Below are 23,136 nucleotides of genomic sequence, written 5' to 3' on the forward strand. Positions count from 1 at the left end.
CAAATAGGAGAATATGAAATGGATCAGGTTATTTTGGATCGAGGGTCAGACACGAATGTTTTACCAAAGCAGACTTGGGAGCGAATGGGGAGACCCGCGCTGCAATGGTCTCCGATTCAGTTAAGAATGGCTAATCAGCAGAAGATCATCCCCATGGAACAACTGCAAGGAGTAACTGTAGATATTGAAGGCGCGAGCACATTGGCTAACTTTGAAGTGACAGAAACTGTGGATGACAACAACCCCTACCCTATGCTCCTTGGCATTGATTGGGCTACTGACTTGAACGGGGTAATCAACCTAAAGAAGTGAAAGATGATATTTGAAAAGAAATTGCTCCGTGTAATAGTATCCCTAGATCCTACTGAAGGATCGCGCTATACTGAACCAGTGCGCGATTATGAGAGCGATGATGATTTGGACTGCATATATAAGATAACAGCGCGAGACCAAGATTGGGTGAATTCGACAGCGGATGGACGAATTACATGGGATCGCGAGAGTTCCTGCACCTCAGACTCTGATGAAGAATTAGAGCGCTGGCAGAATCGGCTACATGAAGTAACCACGCTGAGCTATAACATGATGACCCGGTCGCTGCGTTGTGTATCGTCAGAGGTAAGAGATCTGCCCACTTACGATGGCCTGAATGATGTAGATGTATTTTTGGATGCATTTGAGAGGGAGGTACCAGAAAAGCAACGCTTCCAGGCTTTGGACTGGGCACTACACGCTACGCCCGCAAGATGGTGGGGTATGCACAAGGGTAGCTTTGATGATTGGCACGAGTGTAGGAGGATGATGAGAACACGCTTTGGGAAGTCGAAGGTACGAATGACAGAAAAATATGACGGGAAGGATGATCCGCGTGCGCACTTGGCCAAATGGGCTAAGGCTTATGGAGCGAAGCCCCAACCTAAATGGGTGCACTTGTTCTGTCATACCTTGGATGTCATCCCGATGAACTAGTACTTGGAAACAAAGCTCTGCCATGGTACAGGTGAATGGGATATTCTACGCGAAGGATTCATAATGACGTTCAGCTTTGAAGACGAGTTTGATTGTATTGACGAAGCGCTACAAGAAGTTAAAGCAACAATCTTTAGGATACCGCAAGATCCTTTGGATCTGATTCAACCCGATTGGACTACTCAGCTGAGCCACGCGCTGGAATGCTATAACGTGACTGCTGAAGAAGAAGACGAGGATCCACGAAAGATTAATATCCCTGAAACAAAGGGTCACCGCGAGGTCGAGTGTTATGAACTTAAAATCATAACAATTAAATAAAATATTAAAATATTAAAATATTAAAGTATTATTTAAATAAATAAATTATTAAGTATAATCAATTAATTAGCAAATAATTAGTTAAATGAAGAGACATCAATCCCCAAGGGACATGTCTCTCTGATTAGGCGTGGCCAGTCAACTCCTATTTAAGGAGCACCGCCTCAGCCTTGTAATCATCATTCAATTTTTATCAATATATATATAAACATATTACATTCAGAATCTTATCTAATGTCTTATTATCAGTTTACAGCAAATTAAACATTAATATTGCTAACAGTGGTATCAGAGCCAGAACTAGTCTGGTGACACCCACGAGCTTCTGCTGGCTGTCAGGCCCGACAGGCCTTCAATCAGCACCCTGCATTTCGTTGTGCAATATGGTGCTCACAGAATAGAGGTGCAGACTGTGCGTGGGGCATGGCTCAGGTTTTGGAACAGCCGTTCCCTAAGATCCATTGTCTGCCTGATTCTGCGTGGTGATCAGCATACAATAGCGTACGCCTGCAAGTTAACAGCCCGTGGAACTGCAATCAAGTTGCTGGCAAAGCGCGGCCTCGAGATCCGCTGCCATGGAAAACGTTGCGTGTAGAATAGGTTAACACTGCAACAAAGGGTCGTCGTGAGGTCAACAGAGTGACGTAGTCGGAGAGCCACAGTGGTTAAACGCTGAAGGGTCATGGTGAGGTCAGCTGGTTGACGTAGCAGAGAGCCACGGTGTTTAAACGCCGCATCGTGGTGAGGTCAGGTCAACGGTCGTGACCAGGGGACGTGACCACACAGGTTCGACAAAACTCCGCTCAAATCGACTATAAAAAAAACGAACTACAATAGATATATATATATATATATATATATATATTCGACCTTATATATAATTAATATATATATTTATATGAAATATATCGATATAATATCTTTAATTAATTAATTAATCAATTAATTAATTATATCGATATTATATATTTAACTAATTAATTAATCAATTAATTGATAATTAATAAATAAATAAAAATTATTATTATTATTTTAAAAAAATGGGTCTTCAAGAAAAAAACAAAATAAAATGGCAGCGAACAACAATGACGATATGAAAAAGGTTCAAGAGGACATCAACAAGCTGAATAAACGTCTGGATAATGTCGAGAAGTCAGTTAGTAAGCAGGACCAGATGGCTGACGATATATCTTTCTTAGAAAACTTGATGAGTCGGCACTTCGAAGAGACCGATCCACCTTCAACTACACACAGTCCCAAGACTCCAAAAGGAGCGACTTCTCTACAACAGGATTTCATGAGGCATGAGAAGCAACAAATACCCCAAATTCACTTCGAAGGAAGCCAATATTATACTCATTCTTCCAGAAAGAACCATCTTAAAATCAAAAATGAATTACCGAAGTATGATGGTAAGAACTTTAAAGGCGTTGTCGTATGGGTAAATAAGATGGATGCAATTTTTTTAGCAAACCCTCCGCTTGGCGAACAAGAAAAAGTCGTGACTGCATCCAATTACTTAGAAGCAAAAGCGTACGATTGGTTTTTGTGGTGGTCGTCTAAATGCACGGGTTGCTCATTCAATTGGCAAAACCTTAAAAACGCTCTGTTAAAAAGGTTTCATGATGAGGAGGAGGATGATGTCTACGAGAGATTTGTTCACCTGAAGCAAAAAGGATCAGTGAGTGAATACACTCACGAATGGGAAGTATTAGCAGTAAGGCAGAGAGGGTTTTCAGATGAGGAGCTGCTAAAAATGTACCATTGTGGCCTTAAAGATTACATTCATGAAGAATTAAAATTGCATAAACCTAAAACTATTGAGGAGGCCAGACATGCAGCCATAATTATCGAGCAAAAATATAAACTTCACAAACCACCATATGTCAGTAACGATAAGACTAACAGCTATTTCAAGGGAAAGGTAGGTAAAACCTCGTCAGAAAATACTAGTAAGTACGTTCCACCACCATTACGAAGTGAAGGAAAACAACAATTTAATGTCAAAAGAAAAAAGGATGGCAAATGCTGGAAGTGCAGAGACAAGTATTATCGAAGACACAAATGCGCAACACAAAAATCGTACAACTGTGAAGCTAAACAAGAAGCAAAGTGTTATTGTGATGGTGGACTCAAGAAGTACGCACAGCGTTGTAGATGTCAATGTTGCAAAAAGTTTGAACATCTTTGCTTACCTAGTAACAGACTTAAAAGTTATGGTGGCAGATGGAAAGCAGATAGATGGAGTTGGCAAGTGCCATAAAGTCAAATTGCAATTAAGCGATTATGCAATGGAGTCCAGTTTTTATACGGTTCCCCTAAGAGTAGATGTTGTTTTAGGTGTACAATGTTTAAGAACACTAGGCACTTATTCAGCAAATCACATAAAACAATTCATTAGATTCAAATGGGATGGACGGAAATATCAGTTGTTCAGGTTTCGGGCACCACCAACACAAGTCATCTCCACTCAACAAATGAAGAAGCTTATTCGCAAGGGGGCACCAGCATTTGTTGCGCAATGTCAGCACTTGGAATTATTATCGACAGAAGGGTCTCATCAAACATCAGAGATTTCATCCTTGATTCAGAGATACGAGAAGGTTTTCCAAGATCTACCAATGAAGTTACCTCCGGAAAGGCAAATTGAACACATTATTGAAGTCAAAACCGACTCAACTCCAGTTAATGTCAAGCCATACCATTATACCAATGAAGTTGTCGTTATCCCCATCAATACAAGACAAAAATAGAACGCTTAATTCAAGACCTGTTGAAGCATGGAATCATTACAAAGAGTAGAAGTCCATACGCTGCATCCATAGGATTGGTCAGAAAGAAGGACGGATCTTTCCGATTATGTATAGATTACAAAGGCTTAAAAAAATCACTATTAAGCATAAGTTTCCGATTCCATTCATTGATGAAATGTTAGATGAATTACACGGTGCAGAATATTTTTCCAAGTTAGATCTAAGATCAGGTTACTACCAAATACGAGTAAGGTTAGAAGACATCGAAAAGACAGCATTCAGGACTCATGAAGGGCATTACGAGTTCAAGGTCATGCCATTTGGATTAACAAATGCACCAGCCACCTTCCAAGCAACCATGAATGAGCTCTTTCACCCTTACCTTAGGAAGTTTGTATTAGTTTTCTTCGATGATATTTTAGTCTACAGTAAGACGTGGAAAGAACATCTCAAACATCTAGAAGAAGTATTGTCTGTTTTGGAAAAGAACCAGTTTTACGCCAAGCTATCAAAATGTACGTTTGGGCAGAAGGAAGTTGAATACCTAGGTCATATTATATCAAGGGAAGGAGTCCAAGTGGATCCCAACAAAATCAAGGCAATCAAAGAGTGGTCGAAACCCAAGAACATATCTAAGTTAAGGGGATTTTTGGGTTTAACAGGGTATTACAGAAGATTTATAAAAAACTACGCACATCTGACAGCACCCCTGATGAATTTGTTAAAGAAAAATGCTTTTAAGTGGGATGACCAAGCAAACAAGTGTTTTGAGAAATTAAAGGAAGTGATGTCAACCACACTAGTACTAGCAACTCCTAACTTCTCCAAACCGTTCGTGGTCAAATGTGATGCTTCTGGGTTTGGAATTGGAGCTATATTGATGCAGGACAACCACCCTATAGCATTTGAGAGCAGGAAACTTAATAAACAAGAAGGCTTAAAATCAACATACCAAAAGGAGATGCTCGCCATCATACACGCTTTGACGAAATGGCGCTAGTATTTGCTTGGAAGTAAATTCTCAATCCGAACCGACCACAACAGTCTTCAATTCTTACTTTAGCAAAAGACATTATCAACAAAACGACAGAAGTGGATGGAGAAGTTGTCAGCTTTCAATTTAGAAATATTACACAAGAAGGGGAAGGAGAATGTCGTAGTTGATGCACTCTCACGTAAAGATGACGATCACACAACATGCACTGCCATGATAGTTGTTCCGGAATGGTTGGACGAAATACGAGCCGAATATGCCAAGGATAAGGATTGTGTATCCATGATTAACAACATCAGTCAATATACCAATTTCGAGTAGAAAAATGACATCTTATCGTACAAGGGGAGAATTTACCTAGGACCTGCATCCAAATTTAAGGTGAAAATACTAAAGGAGTCTCACAATTCACCAGCAGCCAAACATGTCAGATTCTACAAGACTTACTACAACATCTGACAGTCATTCTATTGGAAGGGTATGAGCAAGGAAATTCAGAAATATGTTGCAGAATGTGATATTTGTCAAAGAAACAAGAGCGAAAATGTTCCAACTCCAAGATTGCTACATCCACTACACATTCCAAATCAGAAGTGGGAGGAGATTTCGATGGATTTTATTGAAGGACTACCTGCATCTAACGGAAAGGATAAAATATTTGTAGTAGTCGACAGGCTCACTAAATATGCCCACTTTATGGCTATTAAAAAGACTGACACAACCAAACAAATCGTTGATGTGTTTTGTAAAAACATTTACAAACTACACGGGTTTCCTAAGGTCATAGTCAACGATAGAGATGTAAGGTTTAAAGGGAAATTTTGGAAGGATTTCTGCCATCAAGCAGGAATATCCCTTAATATGAGTTCGACCTATCACCCCCAAACGGATGGGCAAACCGAAATCGTTAATAAATGCTTGGAAACATATCTTCGTTGTTTTGTTATAGATAAACAAAACAAATGGACACAGTGGCTACACCTGGCCGAATGGTGGTATAATACCGCATACCACACGTCAGCTAAGATGACACCCTTCCAAGCCTTATATGGTTACGAGCCACCCAGGTGGAAGGACTTTGCACTCCTTGATTCTAGGGTACCAGCAGTTAAAGACCACTTAGGAGAAAGTCAAAGAATCATCAACTTACTAAAAGAAAATCTAACCATGGCCCGTAATAGAATGAAACAGCAAGCTGACCAACACCGTTCTGAAAGAGAGTTCGAGGAGGGAGATTAGGTCTTTGTTAGACTCCAACCTTATAAGCAACTATCACTAAAACAACAAGGGAAGAATAAATTGTCACCTAAATATTATGGAGCATACCAGATAATCAAAAAGATAAGTAGTGTACCTTATGGGTTAAAGTTACCGGACAATTGCCGAATCCATAATACTTTTCACGTATCAAGTCTCAAAAAAGTATTAGGGCAAAATCAAACAACACAAGCAAAAATACCAGAGACCGATGAAGAAGGTAGAATAGTCCTTGAACCTGAGGGTATACTTGCTACCCGAGAAAAGGTTTTACGATCTAAGACAATAAAGGAATACCTCATCAAGTGGAAGAGGTTACCAGAGGAAGATTCATCTTGGGAATCAGAACATTTCGTGCATCAACACCCAGGCCTACCTATGCTTTAAGGACAAATCATCTTAAGGGAAAGACAATGTAACTTAAAATCATAAATATCAAAGTATTATTTAAATAAATAAATTATTAATTATTATCAATTAATTAGCAAATAATTAGTTAAATGAAGAGACATCAGTCCCCAAGGGACATGACTCTCTAATGAGGCGTGGCCAGTCAACTCCTATTTAAGGAGCACCGCCTCAACCTTGTAATCATCATTCAACTTTTATCAATATATATATAAACATATTACATTCAAAATCTTATCTGATGTCTTATTATCAGTTTACAACAAATTAAACATTAATATTGCTAACATCGAGGGTCCACAGATTGAGAATCCTGACATAACCGTGCCACTCAAAATGAAATAGGTAAATATTGGTACGGAGGCAGAGCCCAAATTCGTGAAGATTGGATACTACTGGGATGACGCAACGATGGATAAGGAAGCTGAATTGCTCCGCGAATACCAGGATTTGTTCCCTACCAAGTTTACGGAGCTAAAAGGGATAATAGGAGACCTGGGCGTTATGAAGATCATGTTAAAGCCCGACGCGGAGCCGGTTAAGCAAAGACATTACCGTCTCAATCCAAAGTATAAGGAGAAGGTCCGCTTAGAGCTAGGCAAGATGCGCGGCAAGCATCATTGAGCCCATAGAAGAATCTGATTAGGTAAGCCCAATGGTGGTACAGGAAAAGATGCAGAAGGATGAAATAAGGATATGCGTAGATCTCAAGAAGTTGAATGATGCTTGCGTACATGATCCTTTCCCGACTCTGTTCACTGATAAGGTATTGGATAATGTAGGTGGCCAGGAAGCGTACTCCTTCACTGATGGGTTCTTTGGGTACCATTAGATCAAAATCGCGCTGGAGGATAGAAGCAAGACAACCTTCGCGACTGAGTGGGGATGTTTTCAGTACACTGTAATGCCTTTTGGATTGAAGATTTTTTCGCATGTAGTCATTGCTGCGTTCAAGGAATTTATTCATAAGTTTCTGGAGGTGTACTTTGATGACTGGACTGTGTTTGGACTAGTGAAATGCCATGTGGCAATTTTGCGCCTGATGCTAGATACTTGTCAAAGGTACCAAATTGCACTCAATTTGAAGTAATGATTGTTTTGTGTTCCTTTTGGGACTCTGCTGGGACATGTGGTTTGAAGACAGGCATTGATGGTAGATCGCGATGATACTTAACTTGGAGGCGCCGAGGAGTGTGAAACAACTACACGCAACCTTTGGGCATACAGGGTATTACAGGAATTTTATCAAGGGCTATGCCCAGATCATCGCGCCTATGGAGAAATTGTTGAAAAAGGATGTCACGCTCTGTTGGAACGAGGACTGTCAAAAGAGCTTGGATGTATTGAAAGGAAATATGGTCACCGCATCGAATTTAGTCTTCTCGGATTGGAAGGAGGAGTTTCACGTACATGTAGACGCGTCATGTATAGCACTGGGAGCAGTACTGACACAGGCTGGCGGAGGAGAATTGGACCATCCTATAGCGTTCGCAAGCAGAAGGTTATCCAAGGCTGAGAAGAACTATTCCACCACCGAGCGCGAAGGGTTAGCCATGGTATACGCGCTCCAGAAATTTAGACACTATTTGTTGGGTGGACATTTTAAGATGTATACGGATCATTCTGCGTTGAAATACCTAGTCAATAAGCCTATGTTGGGGGGGAGAATTTGTAGGTGGTTGTTATTGTTCCAGGAGTATGATTTTGAAGTTATTATGAAGCCTGGATGACTGAACGCGGGACCAGACCATCTGTCGCGCATTGAAACAGGGGAAGAGCCCACTAATTTGGAGTAGGGATTGCCTGATGCGCAGCTATTTGCAGTACGTGTCGCGGATGGTCACTTCGAAGACATCATACACTTCCTAACGACAGGAACTGCCCCGGAAGGTTACACCATCCAGCGAAAGGAGTTAGTGGTACACACGGCAGACTTTTCTGTCATTGTCGGACATTTGTACAAAATGGGATATGATGAAGTATTACGATGATACGTACTGAAGTTTGAAAGGAGCAGTATCCTCGCGGACGCTCAGGGGGGCGCCGCGAGAGGCCATTATGCAAGGAGAGCAACCGCGCAAAAGATTCTACGCGCAAGGTTATGGTGGCCAACCCTCCATCAGGATTCAAAAGCTTACTACAAGGCGTGTGATGTGTGTCAAAGTGCTAGCAGGCCATTGCGGAGAGATGAGCTGCCTCTGAACCCACAGATGACGTTACAACCCTTTGAGAAATGGGCGATAGATTTTGTGGGACCCATTCAACCCCAAGGAAATAAGATGGGAGCGCGGTACATTATCACCGTGGCTAAGTATTTGACTCGATGGGCGAAGGCACAGCCTGTGAAGGACTGCACAGGCGCGACCGCCGCGAAGTTTCTCTTTGAGTATGCACTGACGCGATTTGGGTGTCCAAAGATTTTGACGAGCAATCGCGGTGCACACTCTCTGAACGAGACGATCAGCTCGCTGACGGAGGAATTTCAGGTATATCACTAGAAAAGCACGCCTTATCACCCACAAGCTAATGGGACGGTGGTAGCATTCAATAAGGTGCTGGAGAACGCGCTAACCAAGGTTTGCAACGCTCAACGAAGTGATTGGGACCTACGCATACCGGCAGTTCTATGGCCCTATCAGATGACATGCAAATAGTTGACTGGGCAGACACCCTTTAGGCTTGTATATGGCATTGAAGCAGTGATTCCCATGGAATACATTGTGCCTAGTTTGCACATAGTGTCACTCACAGGTATGACGAATTGCGGAGCCCTGGAAGAGAGGCTTGCGCAGCTCGCTGAGCTTGAGGAAGAGCGATTTCTAGATGGATTTCACCAACAGGTCCAAAAGCAGCGCGAAAAAACATGGCATGATCAGCACATTAAGTTGCACACCTTCAAGGTAAATGATCTGGTTTTGTTATATAACAACAAGTTTGATAAATTTCCAAGGAAATTCATAATGCACTGGTTAGGGCCCTATGTCATTAAGGAAATTACTAACGGTGGAGCAGTTCAATTGGTTAAATTGAATGGGGATCCCTTTCCAAGAAAGGTGAATGGCAGCCGATTGAAGCCATACACCGGTGATCCGGCCAGGTGACTATATGAGGATAGCATAGTCTTAGCGCTCCAAGCAGCTGAAAGGAGGCGCAAGACTATAAACCACATTGCCCAGTTGGGGAACTGCGCGATTGGAGGATTGTGTGGAGCAAGGAAGTGTCACAGGGTTCGCAACGCGGAGGGAGTTGCACTACCCAGGGAGAAATCACGCAGGTCAGCCGAAAAGAGATCGTTAAAGTCATTGTTCATGATTTGACAGTAGAAATGTGGCCAAATGGAGCGGGCGGCCGACATTTAAGACGAACTTTATGGGTAAGATCCTTGGAAATTTGTCACCAATCCGGCATTAATGAACCGAATGTGGGGGGAACGGTCGAATTTTAATTCAAAATGCCCTATAAATTACAAGTGGTTGCCCAGCGAAAAACACTTGGCATTTTGAGAATTAAGTTGTTGAGCTCTCAGGCGCACATGAACCGAGAATTCTTCGAAGCTCTGATAGCGAGTTCGGCGTTTGAGCAATTACCAGAGGCGACACGAGAATTGTTGAATAGCGTCATGTCAACACCTGCAGAAGCTATGGACACAGAAGTAGTGACAGCCGACGGAGCTGTGCCGGAGGTTGTTAGGGAGGCAGAGGGAGTTACCCCAGAGGTTACAAAGTATTAGCAGAAGTTCCCAAATCACCACGAACGCCTAGACCAAAGCTGACCCCAACCAAGGAGAGTGCAAAGGACAAAAAGGGCAAGCATGCTGCGATACAGGTGCGCGCGTCACCGAGAAGAAACCCACCAAAGGACAAGCCCATCGCACAAGAGAAGGGCAAAGCCATTAACCTGGAGCAGGAGGAGGAATAAATTGAAGACATCCCGATGGATGATGAGGACTTGGGGATAGAAGTGGAGGAATTTGAAGTCCAGGGTGTTGACCCTATCACTAAGTTGCCCGAGTATGTTCCTCCATGCAAGGGCAAGACCAAGGTGCCGAAGGACATTGACAAGAGCAAGGTCCCCTTGCAAACCCCTCTACTGCCATACGAGATTGTCTTTGAAGGACCGCGCTTGGGGCAGGTTCCTCTGTTAAAACTAGAATATTGGGACTTAGTTGACCATGAAAAGTTCCCACACTTAGCAACAGAGCAACTAATGCGCTGCATCATTGACACAACCACCGGGATGACTGCATTGGAGCTACAGAAGTGGCTCAGGGGAGTAGACAAGGCAGGTCTGCTCAACCTGTTGTGGGTGTCGCACTACAACCACACCCCGATTACAGTGTTGGTTATCAAGCAATTGCTATGCTTAGTGCATGATGGGTGTCTGTGGTTGGAGGAGCCAATACCCATCACCGACAGATTGATCCATAGGATCACACGGCTGCCCTACATAGGAGAAAATCCGGCCATGATGTTTGGCAGAAAAGGTGGCGAGCAGACCCTCGCGGAGGCCATGAAGGAGAAATTTAAACTTGTGAAGAAGCCGCGAGGATATGCCATCTCAAATATCAATGACCCTGCAATCAAGGTGGCCACGCAGATTTTGGCAGGAAAGGTGATGAGGAAGTGTCACGCAAATGAGGTGTCGGTACCTGTAGCCGTGCTAGCAGCCGAATGCACCAAAGGAGTCCAGTTCAATTGGGCACACTATCTCTCCAATGAGTTCCTTGCAAACTGCCGCGAGGCACAGGAGCTCAGCTAGACTTTCCACTATGTGTGGCTCTTGCTGTCTATTGTGTTGGTAGCTTGGGAGCTGCCGGAAGACAGTCAATTCCCCTCGGTCACGCCAAACTTACCAGAAGCAACGAAGTACACTTCGCTGTGGGCGACCAAGGATGCTCAGTGCATCAAAGATAGCAAGATCCTCTGGATCTTGATGGAGATGAACATCCGCATGGCCATCAATCGCAAACCGCAGTTGTCGCCTACTATGTTTATCAACCTTCAGGGGTACTTGGAGTTCAAGGCAGATTTTCACCATGTGTCGATCAGCGCGCGGAAGGACCCTACACAGACATGGTATGACTTGCCTTTCTTGGAAATGGACGACGCAATTGATGCAGTCCTTAATCGCTGATCGACAGAGTGGCGCACTACCTCAGACTTGGCGATGGGGACGAGCAAGTCCGTCGCGCAGCGCAAAAAGCAGGAGGCCAAAGCTCAAAATGGCGCAGCTGCCCGAGAAGAGGAAGGAGGAGGTTGTTGACAAGGCCCAGGAGGAGCGCAATGCCGCCCAGCAGACAGGTGGAACAGAGGGGCTCTAACAAAGGTACAAGGTCACCTTCGCCTGACACAGAGGAAGAAACGGACGAGCAAACAGAGCAGCATAGCGCGAACCCACAGGCGACGTTCACCTGCATCAAGCGTCCAAGGGAACAAAAGCAAGGAGGTTCGAGGAAGAAACCCAAGGCCACTAAGACGTCACTAGACCCAATCACCCTCACAGAGGGAGATTTGCATGACATTGGAGACACGGTGCGGGATGTCACCACGGAGGCACTACAACAATTTGAACAGCAGCAACAACTACTATTGGGCGCCATCCAGACAGGTCTACAGGAGCTACAGACCCGCGCATCGCAGGCTAGCACGGTGTCCCCCAACCTCGCGATCAGTACTTCAAAAGTTGTCGAGATGCTGCGTGCAAAGGTCTCCAACGATATAGTGTTGCCGAATGGAGCACTGACCACAGAGAATGACGCTAACAGGCCCACTATCAACGCACTCAAGGGAGTGATGCTGAACTTGGCAGCGCTCCCTAGTGAGGCGCTCCACCTACTTTAGGATGGAGTGATCGTGGCGCTGAAGGCCCGCGAACACCGCGCTTTACAGGTGACCAGCGGGCGGAGGATTAATAATGAACAAATGGCCCTACAGCAGGACTCTGCCATCGCCGCCGTCACCGAGGTAACCGACCAAAACAAGCGCCTAGTTCAAGTCGTGGAGGAGGCATGCCGAATGGTCTCGGAGTTGGCCATTCCTGAGGAAGAACCGGTCGAGGTGCGTGTCCACAAGCTTGCTATAGGGGTGCGCGACGCTCGCACAAAGTTGGCTAGGGTTCAGCTAGAGTTGAACCTACAGATTACAGAATTACAGTTGAAGGCCTAGCCTTCAACTCTACTAGAAGTAAAGGAGCAGCGTGCAACCGCTGTCACAGAAGCAATAGCGGTGGTAGACAGTGCAATAGCAGACTGCACACAGCTTTTTGAACAGTCATTCAAGGTCCTAATGAGACTACAAGAGGACCCTAATGTACGACGACTGGAGAGAGAAGCCCAAGAACTGCAGCAGCACTATGACGAAGTAAAAGGTACAGCGCAAACCATCGCCCTCACACAGAGACTGGCAAAGCTGTAGGAGGCCAAGCAGTTGAAAGAACAGGTAGATGTCGCGGAGGACAAAGAGGCAGTGCTGAAGGCGCACTTGAAGCCCTGGCTAGATGAGGCTTATTCGATCACGGCCTCTATTGAAGGAAAGGTTGTGAATCTGCAAGCAACTCAGCAAAAGCTTCAGGCCAACAATTCAGGAACAGTGACCGAGCAGATGGTTGAAGAAGCAACGCAGGCGACTGCACAGTGCACTGCCGAGGTTGCGGTCATACAGGTCAAGTTGGGAGGGCTTCGCGCCAAGATCTCCGCGCCTGCAGAGTGACTCAAGGGCGAGTCACCATGTTTGTGTTGGGGGCCTATTGGGAACGGGTTCCCCTAAGGACAGTTTTGGGGCTAAAAGCCCATGTTTTGGGTCAATTTTGTAATAAAGTAGTAAAGTCTCCACATTTTGTGGTCGCAGAGCGCGAAGGTGTCAAGAGTCATAAAGGGTTGTCCGCCCTTATTTTGTAAAGTGTACAATTGACTGTAAAAATATACCCATGGTCCGTGGACCATGGGATTGTATAAAAGGAGCTAAGTAAGCTCTAAGTAGTTTTAAAAAGTTTGGAGAAGATAGCGAAGAATGAAGTGAAGAGTCTTGGTAGAGAAGTCTAAGTGTTTCGAGTCTTAGCGTAGGTAGAGGCTCTGCAGCTAAGTGCACAGAGGCCTAGGGTGGAAGTCCGCAGCTGAGTGCGCAAACCCCTACAGCTATGTGCGCAGGGTGGATAGAGTCTGTATTAGTCTAAAGATATCAATAAAGAGAAGTATTCTGCAAATTTTGTGTATTTATTTCCTGTTAATGCATCTGGTTATATTGCGTTTTGGGTTTAATTTACAATGTTTATGTGATGCACGAATATATGTGATCATATTGGTTAATTGAACGCAAGTAAGAATATCAGATTACGCAACGCTAACTATGATTGTTTACTAAGATAAGTAAAACACTTAAGATAACGTAGGAATCTATACAATACGTTGTCATAGCAGCGCGAAAGTGCCTGGATCATGGGTTAAGGTTGCGCGAAGGTCAATCGTACACCTTCACGGAGGTGGTACTGAAGGGCGGAATAAAGGGCTAGACTGACAGAGCCCTAAAACTTAGTGACCTGCATGAAAGTAGGAACAGAGGGTATAAACTGACATCAAGACCATCTCCAAGTGCGGAAACTTGGTTCCAGCATCCCCCCATACTGCTTCGGGTGAGACTTCGATCCGCACTCCGCGGGCTGATGCCGAAAGGGCCACTCGTGTAGGGATTTGTTTGGCTAACTAACGTTGAACCTAGGTCAGGCCCCATATAGCCAACACCCAGCCAATGTCCTTTATGGCTTCTCAGGTGAATTACATCAATCTCCTATGGTCAAATTAACGTGACCCAGCCAAAGTCCTTCATGACTTCTTAGGAGAAGATTTTTCCAATCATGTAATTGCCCTAGGCCATACACCCTTTGTCAAATCAACATGACCCATCCAAAGTCCTTCATGGCTTCTCAAGTGAATGCATCCAACTCCCCTGGTCAAATTAGCATGACCCAGCCAAAGTCCTTAATGGCTTCCCAAGAGAGAGTCTACTTGATCATACAAAGACATCAACACTCCCTCTCAATGAGGGAGACAATCTACATCATGCCATGCTTGTCTTTTAAGTATACAAATCAATGTTTTAAAACTCGAACTCAGACTCAAAACCGGCCAAGGGTCAACTCTGACTCGGACTCTGACTCAGTATCGACTTAGATGAGTGGATTCCAATGACTCGATGTTTGTAAAAAGTACATTAAATATTTAATTTTTAACTAAAAAACATATTTTTAAGATTTTCATTCATGTTTCCAAACTCAAAGCATTAGAGTAATAGAGAGAAGACAACATATGATCAAAGTATGCTCATGAATATATCTATTATATCAAAATGGCACCCAGTGCACTATCCAATACATGTAATATATGGAGATTAGAACAAAAACACATAACCAAGGAGGCTCTAAATGGCCTCTACAACAAAACAATACAACTGCAGGACTACAAGTCACTAATACAGAATATTATCTCATTGATCAACATGATCAATCATCAATCATTAGTGATCACTACTACTAGACATGGCAACATCATCTGACTCAAACTTTGCATCAGAGTCAGACAAGGAAACCCATGGCTCCTCTACCTCTTCATCAAGATCTCCAATTGCAACTATAGAAGTAGTAGCACAAGCACTAGCTACACGCTGAGATAGACGAGCTATGAACTTGTGTTGCGGCTGAGTGGAGGAAATGCTTGCAGTTGGAGGACTCAGGGCTAGTACTAGTGGATCTACATCTCTAACTGACCAGTCCCTAATGCATCCAAGTCCATATCAACATCAAGAGCAATATCCATGTCAGGATCAAACTCTACTAGTTGAGTCTCCACTACCTAATTTGAGGTTTGATTCAAGTTGGACTTGACTAGTCGGATTAGTTTGGTACCAGACTTGTCCCTGATTCGAGTTAAGGGCCTAGTCGGACCAGAAGGGGGTTTCAATCAGTTGAATCGACCAACTTCGAGTTGAAGCGACCTAGTTTATAAATAGAAGTACAGATGAGAATGGTTGCAATTTTCTCATCTGTGAACATGTACTGGAGCTTCACTACTCCCTTCTACAGCATGTCTAGGATGAAGTGACCTGATCAAAGAGTCTTGCAAAGCTTCCAAACCCACACCACTTCACGACTTGCAATATTAGCTGCAATATACTCTACCTTTGTTGTACTGGGTACAATAGAAGCCTACTTCATGCTAAACCAAGAAATCATAGCAAATCCCAAGTTGAAGCAGCACCACGAGGTGCTCTTTTTGTCCTCTGCACTCCTAGCCCAATCTGAATCAATATATCCCTGCAGTCTCACTTCACCACCTAAGACATATCACAAACGATATCCAACTGTACCACACAGGTACCTCAACACATGCTTTGTTGCATGTCTTGAATCAACCATACACTGCCTAGCTTCCTTCACTAGATCCATCACCATAGCTACTTTTTGGTCACCCTGACTGGGTGCTCCCACTGACACTGAAGCAGATCCTCCTGTGGCAATCTTGGCTACCCCTTCTGCCACTACTACTCCCTCTGTCACTAAAGTGTATCTTATTGTTTGGCATGGTCCCCTCATAGAAGGCAAACTGTTCCTAGAGACCTCCTGTCTCTGAGCATCTAGCCCGATAATCTCAAACCATGACATCCTCTTGGAAGGTTGCTCCTTCCATTCTGCCTAACTGTTTGCTTACTCAGAACTAGAAGCTCTTCCAGTCATCTAGCACATTCCTAGATATCCTAACAATCTATACAATCCTCCCTTTCGAACATCAATCGCTCCTAATGAGTATGCTCAAGCTCTTAGGCCATACAAGACCTAGATCATCTGGCGATTGGAGCAAAAATCTCTTCATAGTCCACTCCCTCTTTTTGGGAGAACTCACTTGCCACAAACTTTGCTTTGTACTTCTTAATGTTGCCATCTACTGCATGAATCATTGCATTTGCAGTCTCCAAAATTCTTCCTTTCTGTAAAATTCCACAAAGGAGGCCACGGAAGAAAAAATTATAACCGAGCAAAAAGACGAGGCTAACCAAAAAATCAAAATAATATTAATAATCAAGAAAAAAAATATGAAGTACTGGAGCTTCACTGCTCCCTTCTACACCATGTCTAAGATGAAGTGACCAGATCAAAGAGTCTTACAAAGCTTCCAAACCCACACCACTTCACGAATTGCGATATCTCTTGATTAAGGAAGAAACTGTTGCGGATTATCACCTCCCTCTCTAACAAATTTGTAAGAGAAACTCGGAAACTTGTCATGTGCATAGAGGCACAACTGTCCACAAACATTACTAGCAGTAAATCCTAAAGGAAGAATTCCTCTGACTTCTTCTGAGGTGGATGCTCCTCATCATCATCATCACCATCATTAAAATTGGTTGTTGATGCAAGCTGCTTTGTCTTCCTTTTCTTCTCAGGACACTGGGAGGCATGGTATCCAAAATCATGACAAATGAAGCACTCAACCTTTGACATATCCTTTTTCTTCTCATCCTAAGTGGGTCTTCTACTTGTATTCGTCTTATCAAACTTTCCAAAGTTACATCTTCCTTTTTCTCTCCCTATATGAGATGCAAACGCTTGAGTTCTTCATCCAGTAGATTCTGCAAGTTGGTTCCTGGACAACAATCTGGCCCCCACTTGAACACAATCAGTAAATAGTTTATCAAACTTGCACAATTTTTCTAGTGCAAAAATTCCCTAAATAAATGGTTCCTGAGAGGAAGGGAATCCATAGAGAGTCACAATAACAAGCACCGCAGCATCAATGGTATCTCCAATGGCTACAATCTTATCTCTAATCTGGGAGACTCTCATAAGATACGAGACAACAGAATTTGATCTAGTCATCATGATGTTGATAAAACCTTAGGGAAACAATTTAAATGATTTTCTCTTAACTTGATAGTGCTTGTGATATTCTTTTACTTCTTATGTTAGTTTCTTCTTTTGCTTATTATCATTATGTTCTTTTATCATCAAACAACTATCAAAACATGAAGATCATCAAAAGACAAAAGGACACCAGATGCAGGCACTCGGTTAGGGAAAAACCTCTCTTAGAGAGGAAAACCCAAACGAATCTCTTCTTCTTATAGAAATATTTTTAAAGGACACTTCCAAGACCTACAAACGAGTCTTCCCCATGATTAAGCCAGCCACCACAAAACAAGATCATTATAGAGTCAACAAGTTTGACCTTTCCAAAATGTAGCTATTTAAACTTCTATTCTTCTCAGACGGATCTGCAACTTCAATCTTCACAGATGGGTCTGCAACTTCAATCTTCACAGATGGGTCTGCAACTTCAATCTTCACAGATGGGTCTGCAACTTTGGTCTTCACAGATGGATCTGTAACTTCGGTCTTCATAGATGGCTCTGCAAGATGATCAAGATAACAATGAGAATATATCTTCCATTTTTCATATCTTTGTATTCCCTTTCTTCTTTTCATATCAAACCAGATGTATATCTACTAAATGGGAGAAACAAGAGGACGAAGTCCTCTTTTATTTGTAGTCCTTGCATAGGCTTGAAGGGCCTTTTCTAGGCCGACTTGATCTTGGGGGTCTTCTAGACCTTACTAAAAGACAAAATAAAATTTCTTTTCTTATTACATGTGCCCATTTGGGTCTTTTACACTATGACTTAGATTTTGACGCAAGACAATAAACCCTAAAGCACACAATGGGTGCTTAGACCTATTAACCAATTACCCCAGCATGAAACCCATGCTTTAATAGGTCAAATTTCTTTTGTAATAAAATTTATTTTTCTTTCTTTCTTTTGATAATAAGAATGACACGACCAAAATGACAATTATGAAGACTGAAACTAGTTACAATTTTCAACACTCCCTCTTAACTAGGGAGGTATTCATAATTGACGAATGTTACAAGGACAGTACTCACTTTGAAAAGTTCTCACAAGAAGAGTATCAGCATAAGCAATGTTAGGGATATCCTAACTGCCAAGGTATCCTCCTAACACATCTAAGATCCAAGTGTCATGAAACTATACAAAGAATCCAACTCAAGGATTCCAGTTCCATACACTCCTTCAAGGATTTAAGACATTAATCAGAACTAAGGTGTTATCCAGGCATCTACCACTATAGGTACCATCAAGCTTCAACCCTAACTTCAAACCCCAATTTTGGGTTTTCTTTGCCCAATTGCTCAAAAACTCGCCCAAACTCGCCCAAAATTGGAAAATTTGGGGGTTTTCCCCTCTATTGAGGACTGTAGCCTACGGGGATCAATAGGTTATTTCATCCCTTGGGCAATTAATTTCCCCGGAACATTATAAGTGCATTGGCAAAGGTCCGCATAAGTCAAACTAAATGAGTTGAAGAATACCATCAGTTTTGTTCTTGCTGGAGAGGAATGGTCCCCTTGTCTTCTTTCCACTAGCACATCCCGGACATACTCCATCATGACTAGCTTGAACATCAGGCATCTAAGAGACTAACTTCTTCAATTTGGTAGGGCTTCATAGTGCAGATGTGCCAACCTTCGGTGCTACAGCTCACTTTGATGATTGTTGTCGTGGACCATTGCTAGCAGAGGTCTTCCATTGACTCTATAGAGTCCTTCACTTGTAGATCCCAAGGTGAAAGCATCCCTCATGCGAGATTCCATAGGCCATGTGAGGACTTTTCATTTAATGAAAGCTACTCTCATACCCTTGTCTTCCAAGGCAAATATGGATACCAAGTTCTTCTTTAGTCCTAGAACATACATAACATCATGAAGAACAGATTCACTGGAGTCCAAGTGAAATTCGATAGAACTAAAACCTTTCACAAGATGAGTAGTATTGTCTCCAATAATGATTTTCAAATTTGTCTCCCTCTCAACCAGATTTAAGAGGACTTCCCAATATCCAGAGAAATGTCTAGAAGCCCTATTATCCACCAACCATCATACGAATCTGGAGGGGAAGAACTAGAAAGAGCAAAAATAAGAATATATTCAGATTGACTAGCAGCTACATTATTTTCATACATGGAGTTCCTTGAACTCTTTTGAGGACAATGGCCTTCTTCTTGATCATCTTAAGTATCTCTTCTTCTTTTATCATTCCTTCTTCTTCTATCATCTCTTCTTCTTTGATCATTGAACTTGTTGTTGTTGAAGCCTCGAATGTTGTTGCAATTGGATCTTGAATCATTTCTCTTTTCCAGGCATTCTCAAGCATAATGGCCATGCTTGTGGCAGTTAAAGCATTTAATTATACTTCCTCTTCTCTTAGAGTCCTTTGATTCAAGGGGTGGCCTTCTTAAACAAGATGGTCTTCCTCTTCCTTTCCTCTTCTTGTTCTAAGCAACAAATGCAACGGGCTCTCCTTCTTCATGCTTTTGAATTCTTCCTCTGGCAATCATCCTGGCCTCTTCTTGAGTGCATTTACCAACGAGCTCATCAAATGTCAGAAGAACATTATTGTTGCTTAGAGTAGTAATGAAGGTTTCCCAAATAGGAGGAAGACCTTGAAGAGTCACCACCACCAGCTCTCTATCAAATATTTGTTCACCAACAAATTGCAATTGATCCCTTAGGCAGGATACTCTCATGATATAGGATTGCACGGATTCCCCCTTGTTCATCTTCATCTCTTTGAGTTGATTTTTCAAAGAGAGTATGTGATTCAAGTTGTTGACTTCATACATCCCGACCAACTTGTCATAAATATCCTTAGACTTCTTCAAGCTACCAACATAAACAAGTAAATGATCTTGCAAATCATCAATGATAATTTTCTTGGCTTTGAGCTCATCTTTCTTGTACCTGGATTTGATAGCAGCAGAAGCATTCGTCGAAGGCTCAAATACCTTTCCTTGCACATATTCCAAAACATCATTGTCATCCAATATAACTTCCAACCTGATCTTCCAAGTAGCAAAGTTAGATGAGTCACCTAGCTTCTCATTATCCTTGAAGTAAGAGGTAGACATCTTGACCAAATCAAATAGGTTCCTTCAACTTCTTTCAAGAATGATTACTCTTATCTCTTGTCTCCTTGGGCTTGTCTTCACCTTGGCTCTTGATTCCATGTTAGTTTTCCACTGTTCTATGTTGTCACAATTACTTCAGCCCAATTCTTAACTTCAATTAGCAATAAAATCAATCTTCCAGTAATAAATAGCAATTGTAGATAGAACAGTAAATGCAATGTACAGCAGACAATCAAGAGAAATAACAAGAGACACCGAGAATGGTCAAAGACCACGAAAAAACCCACAATGGGGAAAACCCATTCAAATTCTTCTTCTTATTAGATTGTCATAAAATGTTCAGCAAAGAGAATACAAAGTTCCAATTCATCAACCAAGATTCAAAGTCAATCCTTTGACTATCCAACAAAACCAACCAAACAATATCCAAGAGATGAGCCCAATTGGCAAATCTTATCAAAGTCAAAGTCTCCAAAAGTTGATCAAAGTCTACGGTCAACGATAAACAGAATTCTAAGTCACAATTGCAGGGACCTAGTAGACATCAGTGCAGTTGTAGCCTTCCAACCGCAAGCAGTACCCTATAAACCGAGCGGTTGTAGCCAAGTTTTCCTCGATCCAACCCTGCGGCTCCAAAACAAAATCTTCTTCTCGCATGTGTGAGCTCAGACCCTACAATTTCGAAACTGTACGAACCAATTTCAAACCTATGCGAACCAATCCAAAGAAGAGAGAGAAGAAGATGCTTGATGATGATATCCAAATGAGGTTGACTTGTTTTATATTTATATGCTTCAAAGGGGTGCCCAATTTCTCTTTAAAGTCGACTTGACCTTTTGTGCACATGTGGGTTTTCACATTAAAAATACATTTTTCCTTCATCAAATTAAATTCTTCCAAGGGCTAGGAGGGGTCTTTCTTGATGAGGAAGGTTGTCAAAAGGAGGGACTGTCCCTGAGTTGCTAAATTAACAATTTAGACTTAGTACCTTCAACACTTTATACACAAGCTTATTCAAATCAACCCAAGTCATACTTGAATTCAACATTACAACTGTCCTTCGTATAATGCATATAATTTTTGTGAGGTAGGACACAGATACAGTCTTCTGGTTGGGCCATACTAGAATATCATTAACTCGTAAGACTCTAGACACATATTCCGTTCTACATGATAGAGCTCATTTTTATGATGATAGGAGATCAATTACTCCAAACAAGAGTTATACACATCTCACACACAAAGAGTTAGAGGCATCAAAACTTCAAATTAGCTCTCATAAATTCATCATCATGGAGTTGTCATCATATCAAGACAACTTTTATGTCACATATTAACAGTATTTCCTTGAGGACTATCAATAGTTTAGAAGGATGAGGGGACTTCATCATACCTGATCTTCTAAAGGTTTGATACAATATTGTTGAGTCTTGCAAACTTTAAGATAAAGAGATCCATTCCTTCCATGCTAGGCCTATACTTGATCTTGACAGAGTTTAAAAAAAAAAATTACAAAGATGATAATACACACCTCATTTTTCAAATGTCAAACTTCAATCTTTGTCATTAGGACAATCTTTGTTCTTAAGCACAGTGTATTCCATAACGCACAAGAAAATGAGAATGCTAGCACAAAGCATTTTTAAGATTTCTTCCCCTCGGCCTTCTTTCTTTGATAGAGATATTCTCGTCCTTTAGAGATTTAGTTTGAAGGACTACCAGGTCTTCAAACATAGCTCTTGGTTTGATCTTAGAATTTCAAATTCTTCTCTTTGTTTGTAGACATGTTTGATCTTCAAGGCTTGAGGCCTTTCATTCTACTTTCAAATCTTCTTACGAAATCCAGAAAGAAACTAGGGCTTTGACTGTTTGAGATTCATTCACTGAGGTTTTGGACTTCTTTTAATATGAGGACAAAGGAACAATCACAAACGAATCTTGGTCATTGATTCGGCCTTCAATTATTGTTCTTTATCCTCACCTGAAGTATTTTGGTTTTTACTGAGACTTGGTCATGTTGAAGAATGTAACTAGGTTCGGTCTTCATAAATGTATTTGAGTCATTATGTAATGTACTTATCAAAAGAATGAAAAAGAATTTTTATTATTGCTACAATGACTTATTAAAGCATGGGTTTCATGCTTGGGTCATCTTTTATTAGTCAAAGTCCCCATTGTGGACTCCTAGGATTTATATTGAGTCATTAGAGTCATTGTACATTTTATGAGACCCTTCTTGGGCTTTTGACACATGTAAAAAGAATTATTTTTTATTCAAAAGTAAATTTTGTCACCTCCACACCAAGTCAACCCTTGCCTAATGAAGTCTGTCTGAAAGGAAGCAATTCAACCCACAAGAAGCCTATATATACAAGTGCAGTTCTATCTATTTGCTCATCCACTCAACAAGTTCGATACACAGAAGAAGAAGTGCAGTAAAAGTGCGAAGTGCAGGAGGAAGAAGCA

General features: G+C 42.1%; 1 protein-coding gene across 1 annotated transcript in view; it reads right to left on the bottom strand.

Moving 5' to 3' along the window:
* LOC149170178 (cysteine and histidine-rich domain-containing protein RAR1-like) overlaps positions 1 to 23,136 on the bottom strand; it is an 83,030-nt gene that overhangs the window by 50,261 nt on the left and 9,633 nt on the right. Inside the window, exon 2 of the mRNA XM_089428935.1 lies at positions 20,056 to 20,058. Within this exon, the coding sequence (XP_089285061.1) occupies positions 20,056 to 20,058 (3 nt within the window). The remainder of the gene's footprint in view (positions 1 to 20,055; positions 20,059 to 23,136) is intronic.

The sequence above is a fragment of the Pinus tabuliformis genome, chromosome 4_2 (assembly GCF_031772625.1).
Source record: "Pinus tabuliformis cultivar Carrire ecotype Pingquan chromosome 4_2, CPIR1, whole genome shotgun sequence".
Taxonomy (NCBI): domain Eukaryota; kingdom Viridiplantae; phylum Streptophyta; class Pinopsida; order Pinales; family Pinaceae; genus Pinus; species Pinus tabuliformis.